This window comes from Plasmodium knowlesi, assembly GCF_000006355.2.
Source record: "Plasmodium knowlesi strain H genome assembly, chromosome: 14".
Lineage (NCBI taxonomy): Eukaryota > Apicomplexa > Aconoidasida > Haemosporida > Plasmodiidae > Plasmodium > Plasmodium knowlesi.
The window spans coordinates 1163576-1180102 of NC_011915.2; the positions used below are offsets into that span (position 1 = coordinate 1163576).

A 16527-nucleotide genomic window follows, 5' to 3' on the forward strand; every position below is an offset into this window, starting at 1 on the left:
TATTACGCGGGGATGTGGCCGCAGATGTTGTGCCGATGCGAGTTACCGAAATTACGCGAATGTGGGTCATACAAAAATTACTCGAATGTGGTCTTAGAAATTACGCCGATGTTGTCAGAGAGAGGCTACGCGGATGTTCCTATAAATACTGCGTTGATGTTGTGTATTATGTAGCAAACCGAATGCGAACCCATATGTCTGTCGTTATGCATTTATTACTGCGTTGAAACCTGGAAGAAAAAATATATCGCATGCAAAGTTCATTTGAAAGAGGACGGTGCTATAATTTTAAAAACTCAGTGGTAAAAGTTATGTAAATATATATACATATATTTATTGTAATTTTTGTTTATTTTTCCTGTTGCCCCCTTTACTATATAATTTTTACATATTCACCATCATGTGTTTAGAATGGGAAGTCCTGGGGAGGCTGAGGACAGTAAGCGTATTTTACGTATTTCCAATTTTGTACCAGATGAAAAATAGCTAAAATGATGTTTTTTTTTTTTTTTTTTTTTTTTTTTTTAAAGTACAACTATTTGGCTAGTAAATAAAAAAAATTGCTTCCTTCCCATTCGACGGCGGAAGGTGAGAAAACATACAAACATGGAATGTTTAAAATATATACTCTTTTTTCCCACCACATAAGTAAAACTTTGTTAGCGCATTTTTTCCCTTTTGACGAATGCTACGTTACTCTTTAATTACGCCGTTTAGCTACCATGACTTCCCTTTTTCCATCTTTTAATTGTATAAAAAGGAAAAATAACAAACGAGAATGTTCGTGATGAAACGGATAAAATACTCTTCAAAGGAATGGCGCAATTCGTAGTGTCCACTCGTCCAATTATACATGCATAAGCAAACAACTTTGTGAAATCAAAAAGGGGAAAAAATGCGTGCCCAGTTTTTGCATTCCAATGAAAGGGCACAGCATAAACATGTAACCCGTGCCCCACACGACATACAAGAGCGATAATTTTATGTCATGCCAACGCTCGCGGGAAGGGAGACCAATTTATGTTTTACCCATTTATACAACCATTACGATAATTCACACGCACCCTTTTGGAGATCCAAATTGTCCATTAGAAAATTATCCATTCCATTTGGTTAAAAAAATGAGGAAAAAAGGCGTCTCCTTGACGCCGCCCCCCATTGCTGTTCCTACGAAATGTACACGCGGCTATATTCCATAACAGGAATACGGCAACTTTGCGAACGGTTGTCTGCTTGATTTGATCCGTTCAAGAGAAATTATCAAACTTTTATCAGTGCGAACCGTAAAGGATGTTCTCTCCCTTTGCGCGTTCTTCCGTGCGTTTTTGCGCTATTCGCCTTCCCCGCTTTTCCCATTCTCATTCACCACGGGGGCGGACCTCCACACGTGCCATCTTTAAACGTTGCATAAAAGGAAGCACTACACACCTAAAATGTGCCCAAATTGATTCATCCTTGAGGGATGCCATCGGGGGGCTAGTTGTGTTGTGTGTGCCCGTCTTACGCTACTGATGTTGACGTCTTTGTGGAAGTATTGAGGAGTATGGCAAAGCGGAGATAAATGAACAGACATGTTTACAATATTTTATACATGCCAAAAAAATAAAAGTAGCGTCTACTTTCTCGCATTTTCCAGTATGGTTAATTATTCCCTTCGTTCGTACAATGAGAGGGGGATGGTGAAAAGAAAAGTCCCCATTTTTTGGTAAGCGAAAAGGGAGCACACGAAGAAGATGATAAGAAAAAAAAAAAAAAAAAAAAAAAACTCGAACAAATTTAACCACGTTGCATAAATGTTGCAAACTTCTGCACCAACACATTGGCATTTATCCACATATACGGCTAACCACGTGGCATGTTACTTTATTCCTGCCTTTTACGAGTTTCCGCTAAAATGAAGGGATATACGTTTGACTCCACACGATGCTTACGAAATATGTAATATTCGTGGTTTTCCATACCACGCAAGAAATTTTAGCGAGTCTATCGTTAGACTATTCATGCGCACAAAAGGCATTTGCTGTATGTTTGCGGACGCCTGTGCAAAAAGAAAAAAGAAAAACAAAAAGCGCATACCACGCTAAGCGTGCCAAGTGATAAAGTGAAAAGGAACACTTGAGAGAATCGGAAACATGCCAAACATGAAAATTTCGCTTCTTAAATGAGCCAAAGATAGCTTAACAAGTTCCGTGCGACTTAAACGTAGGCGCCCGCATGTTCAACTAATTTCACACACGCGCTTTACACAGTTCACTCGTCTCGAATTCTTTCCGTTATAATGATGCATAACTAAATTTGTATGTATTTAAGAATTATGAAAGAAATCATGGAATTTTTTTTTTTTTTTTTTTTTTTTTTTTTGACTTAAGTTTTGCTGCCTTACTACGTTAGCTCGTTGGCTAGGGGTCTGCACAGTTAAAACCCAGCATTTTAATCACCCATTTGTTAACCCCCCTCCCTTTCTCTGCTGCTCATCCTTGGTGTAGCCATTTACGTAATACCCTCCTATTGCCTCCTTAACAGTCTCCACCCCCCACACACACAGACTTACAGTTAAATTCGTCACACAAATCAACAATTGTTGCCACCTCTATGGCTTAGGCAAAATTCAAAGAAAATATGGAAAACGAAAAGCACGAAAATATGCTACTCGCCATTGCGCGAGATTTTCAGTCAATAGACAATTTAATAGAAACCTTCTTGTCATTCCTCGAACACAAAACTGACTACTTCCACATAATGCTTAATGAGGATGACATAGGAACATTGGCCGAAAAGTATGATGGCGCTGTAGGTAAAGACATTTTAAATAACAACAAGTGTGGATTCAAAGCTCATAGCAGGGAAGAGAACTTAATGAAGTTATTTAGAAAGCACCAATTAAATTATATTATCAAAAAGCAGCCATATTTAATCGAAAATGAAGACATGAGGAACAAATATTTACCTTCTTGTGATGAGTTAAAAAAATTGAATACCTCAAAATTCTGCGAAGTGAAAAATAAGCAGAACGATATGAAGAAGAAGGTAGAAACTGGAACAACACCGATTACTGTCACTACAAGTAATAAATTATTTCGAAATACCATTAAGTGGGAAGAAAATCATAAACACGCAGCCATTGTCCCCAGCAGATAGGAGGCTAACAAATATGTGCAAGGTCTTCTAGCCTTACGGGGGCATAGATACTCCTACTATACGTACATATATATATACATACATATTCCTATGGACCCCCATTTAGGTGAAACTCACATATCAACCTGGAATGGAGGACAAACTGAAAAATATCTCTGGAACCAGGCGCTAAATGAAATTAATATAGAAATGCCACTCCACACTGAAATAAAAACTAGCGAAATCAACGTCCAAATTACGAACAAAAGCATTAAAGTGTATCACAAAAGTAAGGCGAAAAAGGAATGGCTAACAGTTTTACCAGTCCTCTGAAGCGTTCTTAAAAGTGATGCGATCTAATTTCTTTAATGATGTATGCACTTTTTTATATCTCTTCCAACCGACTTCCACTCTGCAGACGAAATAAAACTGGAAGGCACCTTTTATGAAGAAGTGAATAAGCAGGAATGCATGTGGAACATAGAGGACAAGAAAAAGCTAATCATTTTTTTGGAAAAAAAAAGAGAAAACTGGTGGCCATGTGTACTAATGGGGGACCCAGAAATTGACACTTCCAAAATCGAATCCAAAAAGAACTTAACAGATTTTGATGAAAAAACGCAGGGAGAAATACGGAAATTCTTGCACCAGCAGAAAATGTAACCTTATATCAAAAATACAGTATTTTACATTTTTATGCATAAGTATATGTACTTGAGAGATATGTAGTTGGACAAGCACATTTTTTCGTGTACATTTATTCCTGCGTGCAAGTCTATTCGTGCGTGTTCTGCTCATACCTGTAGATATATAAAAAATTAACTGCATACAAAATAAGACGCGCTTATAAAAAAGAGGAGCACGAATGCGCAATTCATTGCTTCAGCATTACTCATGTGTCTAACTTGTATATTTATTATATGTCCTTTTTTCTTTCAATGTGTGTAGAAAAAACGAAGGGGCTCAATCACCTGAAGAATTAAAAGCGCAGAACATTATGAAAAATGCTATCAGCAGTAAAGGATATCCATTTATGAAATAAATTTTCGCCAGAATAAATTTAGATGCGATTTTCCGAAATTATTAGTCAATTCTAAAAATTTGAAAATTTTTAACGTGCGCCTATTTGTGAATCTGCCTGTCCGCCTATGCGCCCCCGCGTACTTATATATAAATATATTCATTTATTTACTTGCACTGGAAGTTTTTCCCCTCTACATCATACCCACCTTTCGCACATTACATTATCATTAAACATGACAGTTGTGCCGAAAGGAGAAGTACGAAAATTGGCGTATTTTAAGAATTATTCTACCGGAATGGTAATGCTGTGTTTGAATGTATTGTTAATGATATTGTTTTTCCCCTTTTCTTTTTTTTTTTTTTTTTTTTGATATTTTCTATGAAATATACTTAACTATCTTCAGGTGAGCAATATATATTAAAAGCTAGCCTTCTTGCTCCATTTAAATGACAAATGTTCATTGAACAATTAGTTTGCAACTAATATGCCCTTTAGCCATTTTTTTTGGGGGGGGAGGGAGTCAGTAGAGGCACCCTCATTTTAAGAGAATTCTAAATATAGCTATATTTTTCCCCATTTAAAAGAAATATCAGAAAGAAATGAAATGAAACCAGAATAAAATGAACTCTCCTGCTCTCATGTATGATTGGTCGCTTTTCGAATATTTCCATTCACGAACCTTTTTGGAAGAGCGTATATATGCTACAGGTACAACCTGGAAATCAAACAATACAACTAATACGGAGTATATCCACTTTATTCACACAACTAGCTAATTTTTTTTTTTTTTTTTCTACATCGCTTGGTCAGGTGATTTTTTCGGTCTAATTAGCTAGCTATTTTGACGCCTATCGGTATTATTTCCTTTTTTTCTTTAATTTTTGCCATGTTAAAATGTTTGGAGTTTATCACATTGTTTAGGCTCTTCATACACTGTCTTAACAATGGTGGTGTGAATAAAGAATAAGGGTTCATCGTAAGTTCGCGCGAGCATTTTATAGACCCTTATTTTAACGTTTGTAAGCGGGCTCTTTCATTCGGATTGCATTTTAGCGAAATGCTATTTTAGTACATATGTGTTGATATATAGGCAAACACAAATTCGTGTTGGAATAAAAATGGCATTGCAATGCCCCTATTTGTTTATTTGCAGAATGGTCGGCGGAAGGATCGCTTGTTTTACAGTTACGGCACATTGCACATATGTATGCACATGTCCATATCATGCATGATTTTCCCTTGCTCTTCTTTTGTAATGCAGCACTTTTCCCTTTAATAGCAGCCACGAATGCAGGAGCTCACTTTGAAGAACAAAATTAATTCATTATGCGGTTCACTGCGGGCTCTCAAAATTGCTTGCTCGCAGGACATACGGAATGCACAACATTTCCCACATATTACTTTTCGCCTTTACCTTTAGGATAAATCATTTTCATTCATTTTTATCACATTTTGCATATTAAAAAGTGGTACTTTTAGGTGCAGTTTATTTTTAACATATCTACAACGGTGTTGCTTTTCCTTTTCAAAGCTGACACTGCATGAAATTTAGAGAATTGTACGTGATTGTTTGTAAATTTTGTGCAAATTGCGCGAAAAAAAATGAAGTAAAGCAAAACGAAGCAAACCAATGAAAATGAAATTACCCGCGTTTATCACATTATAACCGTTTTATATCTCTGACTGGTGAAAAAATGTGTACACATACAAATGAGGAAGAAAAATTACACTTGCATGATATGCGTATAACTGAGTTTCATAGACGCAGGGTGAACAGAAAATATACAATTTGGTGGAATTAATTTTTACTTACATTCAATTTTTCCTTTTCTGTGCTGTTTTGTACTTTTGCTTTTACTTTTTTGTGCCTTCAGGTTTTGACTTTATGTTGTGTGTGCCCCTGAAAGAAATGCACTCGATGGGTGTAATCCCCAAAATAGTTAGGCGTTCACTTTGAAGACATTTTCCTTTTCCGCTTTTTTTCGCAACATATTTTTGCTGTCGTGAAAATAGAAATGTTCGTTTTATTTTTTTCCTCGTTAAAAAAAGTGGAGGGAAAAAAATGGACTGACGTAAACGTATGTACAAATATATGAATATACCCATGTATATGTGCGCATCGTGCGAACCCCCCCCCCCTTTTATATTGAACGTTGCGTACTTTCAAATCACTTTTTTTTTATAAATTTTTCCTTCTTGCAATTTGCAAATGTTGTCATTAACGTCGTAATATGTGAAGGTGTACATGCGTAATTCTGCTTTGTTCTGATTTTTTTTTTTTTTTTTTTTTTTTTCCTTTTCCCCCCTTTTTCCCCCTTTGGTTGCAACTTGTAAGAGGCAACAGGTATATACAGATATGTACTTACATGCGTGGATTCGCGACAAACATAATGTTGTAATAAGTACGATTTTCCTACATAAGTTTGTTTATACACATATAAAAATACACCTATTTATGTGCGTGGGTATGTACACATGTACAGCACCCGTATATCTCAGATTTTTTCACGCCCATAGGAAGTCGTTTTTTTTTTTTTTTTTTTTTTTTTTTTTTTGAGAAAGACTTACAATTTTTGAAGCACTTAATATTATGATGGTGTTTTGGTAATCATGTCATGTATAGAGAAACCAAGAAGAAAAATTCAACTGTAGAATTTGTTAAAAAAGCAGAATATCAGTACACGGAAGTATATAATGTTATGAGGATATTATTACATGTTAAGTGTGAACTTTGGATTTAAAACTTTTAAGAAATGACATGGAGAAAGGACATATGTAAAAAGAACAACAAACCAAAAAGGAAGAAAAAAAAAAGAAAAGAAAACGTAGCAATAAGAAAAAAATGCCGAATGATACAAGATATTATTACGATGTGATAAACAGCAAGTGGTGGTACTTTGATACCCTCGCTGGGGGGTGGAAAGAATGCGAAGAAGTAGCAACAGAGGAGGCAGAAGAAGAGGTAACTGCAGAAAGTTCCCAAGTTTGTGAGGAAAGGAAAACCCATAAATATCAGGGTTACAAAAATGTGGAAAAGTGGAACGAACGAAATTATAGGAATAATTCCCAACATGTTATGAACGGAAAAGTCGAAACAAAAAAAGGAAAAAGGTTGGAAAATAGACTCCATAATTATTCATATACATATACACCAAGAAAAACCTCAAAACCGAGTTCGGAGAGCTCCAATTCGGCCAGCAACACAGAACATTACTCCTTTAAGAGCAACATAAAACAACATAAACGTGGGAATCTGATAGAGCAGGATGAGACGTATGAAGACTCGTATGAAGATAATGTACAAGGAAAATACCCAAATTGTGATGCGGAGGAAAACAGCTATGATGAAAGTGGTGGTCAGTACGATGAAAGCGGTGGTCAGTACGATGAAAGTGGTGGTCAGTACGATGAAAGTGGTGGTCAGTACGATGAAAGCGGTGGTCAGTACGATGAAAGCGGTGGTCAGTATGGTGAAAAGGGCGGAGAAGACGAAGAGAAATGGGGGTATTATGACGAATATGGAGGCTACTATGATGAGTATGGGGGATACTACGATGAGAATGGTGGGTATTACGATAAGAACGGTTTATATTATGATGGAAGTGGAGACCATTATGATGAGAGCGGAGTCTACAAAGGAGAAAATGAAATGTACTATGGTGATAGCGGAATTTGCTACGACGAAAATGGCCATCTTTACGATGGAAGTGAAGAACAATATGATACCAACGGCGACTATCACAACGATAAAGGGTGTCATCACGATGATAACGATAAACACTACTACGAAGATTGTAGCGAAAATGAAAAGGTAATTACTCACAAGGAGGAGAGAGGGGGATGGTATGAAAAAGGGGAAAGAATAAATGTCCATAATTATGACGATAAGGTAAGCAAAGATTGTGCAGTAAGTTATTTACATCATCCAGGTAAAACAAGAAAATTGAAGAAGTCGAGTGAAAGCAGCAATGTTGACCACGGGGGGGGTAACAGAAATGATGGCCATGGCAGGAACAAAAGTGACAAGAAATCGGAGCAAAGATGCAACTCCTCAGACAAAGAAAGGAGCAGTTACGATCATTTAATGAATGACATGGAGGAAGAAAAAAAAAAAAAAAATTCATTCCATTCAATGTCTTCGAGTGATTCAGAAAATTCTGATAAATTAAGCGAGAGAATTAACAGCTTACTAAATCAATCCAGTAGCAACTTGTCCATACTTTGTAAAAAGGATAGTTCGACAATTTTGGGAAACTTGCTAAGTCGCAGCTTCACCAGATCTGACCATCTTAATTCTATCAATACTATTGAAAGGGCAAGTGAAGATGGAAAGGATGAAAATAAAATAGCGAACAAACTGATTAGGAGAAAGACCAAAGTAAATTTCGATGAAATGCTTAGGGCTGAAAATAATGGTAGTAAGGAGCAGATGGGTAAGGGTGGCGAACTGGGCCATGAGTTGGTGAACAATACGGGGCACACCGTCGACCGTAACGACAAGGATACTGACGCCGAAACGAAATATGTGCCCTTCGTAAGGAGGGCGACGAGAAAACTCACATTTAAGAGTCAGGGAGGACTAGCAGGGTGTCTAAAAGTTTTTCAAGAAAAGAAAAAAGAGTTAATGTCTTCTACAGCCAGTGATGTAAGCGACATGGAAATTAAAATTGCAAATCTTAAAAGGAGGGCCAGGGAGCTGGCCCAAAGATACAAAACCAAAAATCAAACCACGGAGGATCAAATAAAAAGTGATCAAATTAAGACAAAATTTGAAGAATTAGTTTTTCTCGTACAACAACAAAAGAAGCAATCCCATGAGAAGGGGAAAGACCTCAAATGATTCACCCACCCACCCTCAATTTCCCCATTGATACCATCTTATGTTAAAGAAATGGACAAAAAAAAAAAAAAAAAAAAAAAAAAAAAAAAAAAAAAATACGTAATGACCGTCCTATATTACAACCTGCATAGGTAGTGGGTATACACGCTGATACAGATTTAAGCACATATTTTTCGTCCCCTTTTGGTATGAACTTTTACAGTTCTAGCGCTCTTTTCTGCCCTTGCACAGAAATGAATTCCATCAAAAGTCCCCCTTCGAAGTGATGAATCTTTCCGACCCAAACAAAATGCCCCCTCAGTGGAATAAATAAATGTAAAGGAAGTTCACTTTTTCCACTTTTTATGTTAATTTATTTTGGTTTTCACTAATTTTTGTGGTTACTTTTACTAACTGAAAAATGCTGACTGGGTGTACACAAAACAAGTGCACCGAGGCGTGCGTCCATATTTTACTGAGTATCTTTCCGTAAAGAACTCCACACACCTTTGATACTTAACTCCTCATTTGTTTAATCTCTCTTGGGCGGAAAATTTTTTTCAATTCACCCTATTTTCGTAGAGCTTATACATTTTTTAATTTTTTGTTTTATAGGTTTATATTTCCTTTGCTTCACATCCTAGTAGTAGCAAAATGGAGCAACAGCGCAACTTCGTATATTCATGATTTTCGTTACATCCCAGCCGCTTGCGCGTGCTCGCAGTTGTTTTGTTTTGTTTCTGCGCGATTTCATATAATCTGACGTGATTAACTTGATTCCTTTTTTTCCCATTTGATAATCTACATACATGCGCATCTCCCCCCATGCGTACAAAAACGCTCGAGCTCTGTCTTTAAAGCAATTGTTGAATATAAGCATTCGAGCAAGATATACACACCCCTTATGAGGGTTCGTTTTAAAGGCAATTGGTGGTTGCCTAAATACGCGAAATGCACATATACCAGAAAAGAGAAATAAAAACTTGCACATATTAACTTCTCCTCGGCGGTGGCAGAATGTGCGTGTATGAGAGCATACCTAGGTGTACACCGAACTGCATGTTCACCCGTGCACAAATTCAACTCCAATTGTTTACATAAAATTCGTTGAAATGCCTTTTTCGATATCGGCATGTACGGAGAATGTGCATGACTCACTTGACACTGCAAGATGAGTAGCATAAACGAATACAAAGTGTTTGGATCAGCGGATATTTCTTTTCACTGCCCCGAACATGACATGTGACATACGTATCAGGTCAGTTTATATATATGTATATGTTTTTTCCTTTTTTTGAACCACATAAGGATTAATTAAGGGCGATTTGTCGATTCGAATCGACCTACCCAAATGGTCACTTGAGGCTATTGAATGCTGTACAGGTGCACTACTACTCCATGGTCAGTTTGTTTAATTTTAGGCCTATATGATAGTGCCTTTTTTCTTTGCGCCCTTGGGCCGAGCAACGTTTTGTTCTAAAGGTGGCCGAACCGCAAAGGAGAGACCTTCCCTAAGGTGTTAAATCTTTGTAAAATTTTAAGTGGCCTACAATTTTTTTTTTTTTTTTTTTTCTTTTTTTTTGCCTCACGTAAACGGTTAGGCGGTTAAGATGTTGTACGTAACATCGCTCGATATCAACACGCATTATATATTGAACCCTTGCAATTTTTTTTTCTCTCACAGCAACAGAACATCATTTTATTATATACCCTTAATTAGGCATATATGAGAAAAACGACTACTTCTCAAAAAATGGTTACCTTTTTTTTTTTTCTTTTTTCATGTAACTTTTTTTTCGAAGTTAAAAACTTGCTGGGTTGCAGAATTATTCCATTTTGACGAAAGCAATTGCTGTTGTATGTAGTCATGCAGTGCAGCCCATTTAACGTGAAAAAAAAAAAAAAAAAAAAAAGACTATCCATGCGTTATAATGCATATAAATTTTTTACATACCAAAATACCCATATAATATGGTGCGAAAGATATGGCCTGCTTGTTTTTTTAAGGCGAAAAGGAAGGGCGAAAAAGCGCAAGTGCAATATATTTACATGCGTATTATTATGCGGCTAATCGAGCGGACATTCGCTACATTAAAATTAAACATACGACATTTTTGCGGTATATGATTGATTGTACCGTACTGTGCTGTTCTACGCTGTATACATATATGTTATATGAATTTTTCTGCAGGCACTTTTTCTTTTTTTATGAATATACTACTTTTGGATAGCGTTCGGGCGCGTGGAGCGCGAGCAGTATTTTTTTTCATTCGGGCCCCAAATAACCTTTCCATTCTGTTTGTACTTTTTATAAGCGGAATTTCTCTTTTGGCAAAGTAGCATATATATTGTGCGTAACGTACGAGTTATGTTATGCGCGTAATCTGTGCGCATAAATACAAGTATACTTACGCGCAATATATTCAGTTACATATGTACAGTATTATACCACCACATGTATTTGTAATCGATTTCATCCTGTTTCGAAAAATATATTTAATCCATACTCTTTAAAACATAATTTTATTTTCATGTTCATTTAAAAAAAAAAAAAAAAAAAAAAAAAAAAATAACATTCCAAAAAATTCCCATAAACGTATAAATGGCGATAATGAACGATATGTTCATTTTTCTTTTTATAATTTTGCTTAATATATAAAAAGTGAAAATCTTCCCATAACCGTTGTTACATGCAGGCGAAGCCGCATATTTGTAGAAGTTTGTATAAAACTTGACTGAGCACTATTGGGCGTACAGTACAGGTTGTTACAGGATATGTTGTACGTACGTACATGCACGCATAATGTTATATGCGTGATAATATATCTTCGGAATGTACACTTGAGCGTACCATTCCTCAAATATACATACGCATAAGCACACTGTACTGACGCCCTCGCACTTGCGTGTAACGTACATTTTGCATGTAAGTGGGTGTATATATGTTTGCCAAAAGAGTTTTTTGGAAGCCCATGCCCCACAAATACATGTACTTTTGCTTAAGCACATAACTTGTGCATAAAATCAATTAAGGTTTTGTGCGTGTCCTTCTTCCCATCCCTCTTCTTTTTTTTTTTTTTTTTTCTACACCCTATTTTTACTTGACATTTTAACAATTTTATACATTTCACTTTACATATATACAATACGTATATAGTTTCTTCTTTTTTTTTTCTTTTTTTTTTTTTTTTTTGTACACGTAGAGCCCACATATTAGTATATTTTTTTCCCCCCATTTTTTACAATTTATGTACTTTTTACTGCTTTAAAACGCAGTGTATTTCCCCCCTCTCCTCTTTATAAAAATAATTTTTTTTTTTTTTTTTTTTTTTTTTTCCCCACCTTTAAAGTAAATATACATATCTGTCGTGTGTAAGTCCACTTCAGGTGCTTCCGTCTCTCACCCAAAAAAAACGGAAAGGAAAAAACGAGAAGAGGATATGAAATGGACATAATTATGTTTCCCTCTTTTGTTTGAGAAAACTGCATACCGTTACAGTTTTAACGTATTGATGTTTTTTATGTGCAAGTATATACATGTACATAAACACTTGTGTATGCCTTTATACTTACATAGGATCATTTTTATACGCGTGTATGTAAAAATATCCGCAAGCACACATACATAGTTTACCCACGCGCTCTCATGTCCCTTTTTTTTAAGCGAATTTTAAGAATATAATTAATTTCACGTTTTTTCCCAAAAGAACGCGAAAATTTTTGAGTCCGTTTGAGGGGGTAAACACGCTCTGTGTTATACATAATCACATTTGCATTCGTGTGTATGTACCTCTGTATTTGCACATGTATGTGATGTAATAGGCAGGCATAACGCGGAAGGAGCCGGCACTTTACACACATATATTTTAATTAATTTTTTTTTTTTTTTTTAATTCATTCCACTTTTATATGTTAAAAGTAGTCTCTCATACCGATATCACTTTTTCGTACGTATGACGAATTAGGGGAAATTAAGGTAGGCCGTATGGGTATACATAAAATGATACGTTAAACACAAATATGTGTGCTTATGCATAATGGTATTTGTCTGCGTGCAGACTACTGTGTGTATGTGCTTTGACCGCGTGAATGTGATGTATTGCGCGTATATACCAAAAATTGCCATTTGTATATGTACCATACGTGTGTATAACGTTACGCGCTTCCAATTGCGGAGAATCCACCCTGTTCGTATATAGCTTTAAAGAACAACCCCATTTTTGCCGCTCGCCCTCTGTTTTTTTAACCCTTTATTATTTGGAGGAAAAAGGAAAAAATGAATTTTTTTTTTTCTTTTTCATCCAATTTATTTGCATTCTGTTCAAAGCGCAGCATAAATAATAAGGTGTCGTGTCTGCTTATTTTATGTAACCCCCCTTTTCGTCCGCTTCGCTTTAATTATACTATGATCTTTTAAAAAGCGTATGCATTGTGTATGTATATGCTTACATGTATATGTGTGCATATGTATATAGCTGTGCACACTTCTGTGTATTTGTGTACGCGTCGCTTTATACGTGCACCATTTACATATAAACGCATTACTCAGCGTAATAACCCCATCGTCATTTAATACGAAAAAGAGAAAATGTCGTCGGCCACGCAATTAGGGATCTCGGAGAGGGAATATGAAGAAGCCCTTGCGGTGGAAAAGCTCTTTTTTCTGTCGTCCAAAGAAAGATGCAATTACTGTAGTAGTGGAAAGCCGACTTTCGTTGATACGTACAATTACGAATTTGTATGCGACAGATGCTCATTCAGAAGTAAACACAAAAAAAGAATTGGTGAAGATCCCATCAGTTACTATGATGTGCAGAAGCTAGAAAAAAAATTTGGAGTAGCATCCTCCTCATATCATAATAGCAGCAATAAACATCGCCGGAAATCTAGTAGCGGACATCATCACCACCACCATCACCACAACAATAATAATGAGAAGAAGTCCAAATCAAAAAGTAGACACACTTCAGGGAAGAAGCATATCGAAGTGGTATCAGAGGATAACAGCTCATCTTACGATTATGACGATAAAATGAGAAAAGAAAAGAAAAAAAAAAAAGATAAAGAAAAAGACAGAAGCGGAGGAGGAGATCGAGATAGAGATAGAAGAAAAGACAAACATAATAAAGATAGATATAAGAAGAAAAAAAAATATGATGAATCTTATGACGATTTTGATGATGATTTTTGTCTTAACGATTATGATCATACCACCCCTGGAATGATAGGAATTATGAATTCAAATAATATGAACAACTCAGATTATAGAAGCAACAATATGGACAGCAGCTTCCAAGACTTTGATGGGAGTCTCATTAATTATAATCAACTAGCGGAGGGCAATTTTAACGACTTTGGCGCCCCGAACGGAATGAACCAAGGGGCGATGAACCAGGGAGGCATTAACCAGGGAGGGATGAATCACACGAACCATCCTTTCGATTCGCCCCACTTTGCAAAAGACAATTACAATACAAAGTACATGAATTCTCCCAACGCCGAAATGGTGAATTCGGCGAACAACCAGTTATGCTTGGACGACTATAACTCTCATCCGTTTAATAACAAAATGGGCTACTCTAACAATTTTAATATGAAGCTGAACGAGGAGGGGGAGCTAGCCAAAATGAAGTATGGCAACAGTGGGCAGGCTAACGGTGCCTTTGCGAACAATCGCGCAGGCAATAATCACCCAGCTAACAACAAAAGTAACAACAGTAATAAGATGAACATGCACTTGTACGACCCCTTCGATAGTAACATGAACAGCGGTGCTGACAAAAACAGATACAACAATGGGGCAGTGGATAACTTAAACTATTTTAACGGTTCAAACTTTCCGAACAATCAACAAGGCAGTATGAACAACAGACTCTTCCTGATGAATAAGAGAAATTCTTTAAACCACAACTACAATCAACATAATAGCAACCCCAATTCCATGTACAGTCATTTTGGAACCACGCAGAATCCATACATGATGAATAACCAAAATATAATTAATACTAAGATGCTTTATGATAACAACGTGAATAGTTCTAAAAATAAAAACTTTCACAGTAGTAACCCCAACTCTCCATTTATGTTAAATGGTGGGATAAATGGTGGTACAGTTGGCAACGCAAATAATGGCAATAGCGTCCAGGGTCCGCATAACAACATGAACAATTCAATGGCATACTGCAACCAGGGCAATTTAAATGATAGAACAAAGTGGCACGACAATAGCAACAGCAATAATGCTATAAACAACGCCAACGGAGGTGGTAACCTTAGCAGTAATAATAATGGCGGTTCGCACAGCGAAGATTTTTCCCCCGTTATTGTATCTGATAAAAATCCATTTTCTCTTCAGAATATTATTTCGAACAATAAAACGTCGCCCAGTTATGTGAACACCATGACGGACGAGATGAATAAATACGCGTATAAGTAGTTAATAGATTGGTGGAGGGAAGACTTTATTTATTTTATTTTTGCGCGGCCATTTTGGTAATTAACTTGGCGATTTCCTAAATCGTTTTTCTTTCTGCCTATTGGTTGTGCCCTCCTCCCAACCTCACCTCACTTATCACTTTTTTGTTTTACACACAGATGATTCAAAGTTACGCTATGAGGTTAGTAAGTGATCGTTACACCATGTGGAACTCTAAAGTATGTTTAACTTCGTTTCCTCTGGCCACCCTTTCTTTTTTACGTCTTCATCTTATAATGGGCTATTTTTCTCCTCAATTTTTTTTTTTTTTTTTGTATACTATTCCATGCCCTTCCTGCCCCCTCTTTCTACACCTTCAGAGCAATCTGCACATTTCTCTTCTTCTTCCCCTTTTGGTTTCTTTAAACACACCTGATACAAGCACTACATATACAACCTCTTGTATGTGTGTCCATGTGAATGTATGAATCACTTCACTTTTGGCTTTTCAACTTTGTTTTATTGTTGTTTTTAAATTTTTTTTATTAGTGAAATTTTTTTTTTGTTTTTTTTTTTTTTTTTTTCTGTATTTATGTATGAAAAAATCTATGGAAGTATACAGTGTGATCATTTTTTTGAAGTATATTCAAAGGTGTAAGTACGTACATATGTGCATACATGCGCATCAGCATGCGTATGTAATCACACACCGCTGAGATATGCTCACACGCTTGTATATTTATTCCCCTTTTTTTTTTTTTTTTTCATGAAAACCGAATTAACGGTCTCATTTTACAATTTGTAAATTTTTACTTTTTTACCTTTTGCCCTTTTTTTAAACGATGAATGGATGGTACACGCTCTTGTAACGCGCAGTGCACAGCGGGAGTTAAAATATAACAGGGGACATCTGTATATATGTGTAAGCCTATACACTAATTTTTCCCAAGCAAAATGATTACTGCTTAATATTAGCATGAGCCTTAATAGCCTTGCGATTGAAGGAAGCCTCTATAGCCATAATTTTTCACTTAGTGTGGTGAAAAAAAAAAAAAGCAGGCTTTGCAAAATGGAGAGAGTGGAAAGGATTAGTTCACACCCTTAGAGCACACGCAAAAACCATAAGACATTTTTTTAAGAAGGGAAACCTTT

General features: G+C 36.2%; 3 protein-coding genes across 3 annotated transcripts; all 3 read left to right on the forward strand.

Moving 5' to 3' along the window:
- Positions 1–2619: 2619 nt before the first annotated feature.
- Positions 2620–4159, forward strand: PKNH_1427200 (CS domain protein, putative; the record flags this gene model as incomplete). Its single annotated transcript, XM_002262121.1, has 4 exons — positions 2620–3064; positions 3245–3406; positions 3536–3776; positions 4066–4159. The coding sequence occupies 4 exons, from the start codon at positions 2620–2622 to the stop codon at positions 4157–4159; spliced, it is 942 nt and encodes a 313-aa protein (XP_002262157.1).
- Positions 4160–6983: 2824 nt separating this feature from the next.
- On the forward strand, positions 6984–8981 carry PKNH_1427300 (conserved Plasmodium protein, unknown function; the record flags this gene model as incomplete). The annotated part of the gene is made up of 1 exon (XM_002262122.1): positions 6984–8981. The coding sequence occupies one exon, from the start codon at positions 6984–6986 to the stop codon at positions 8979–8981; it is 1998 nt and encodes a 665-aa protein (XP_002262158.1).
- A 4567-nt stretch (positions 8982–13548) lies between these two features.
- Positions 13549–15396, forward strand: PKNH_1427400 (conserved protein, unknown function; the record flags this gene model as incomplete). The annotated part of the gene is made up of 1 exon (XM_002262123.1): positions 13549–15396. One exon carries the CDS (start codon positions 13549–13551, stop codon positions 15394–15396), a length of 1848 nt encoding a protein of 615 aa, XP_002262159.1.
- Between the last annotated feature and the right edge of the window lie 1131 nt (positions 15397–16527).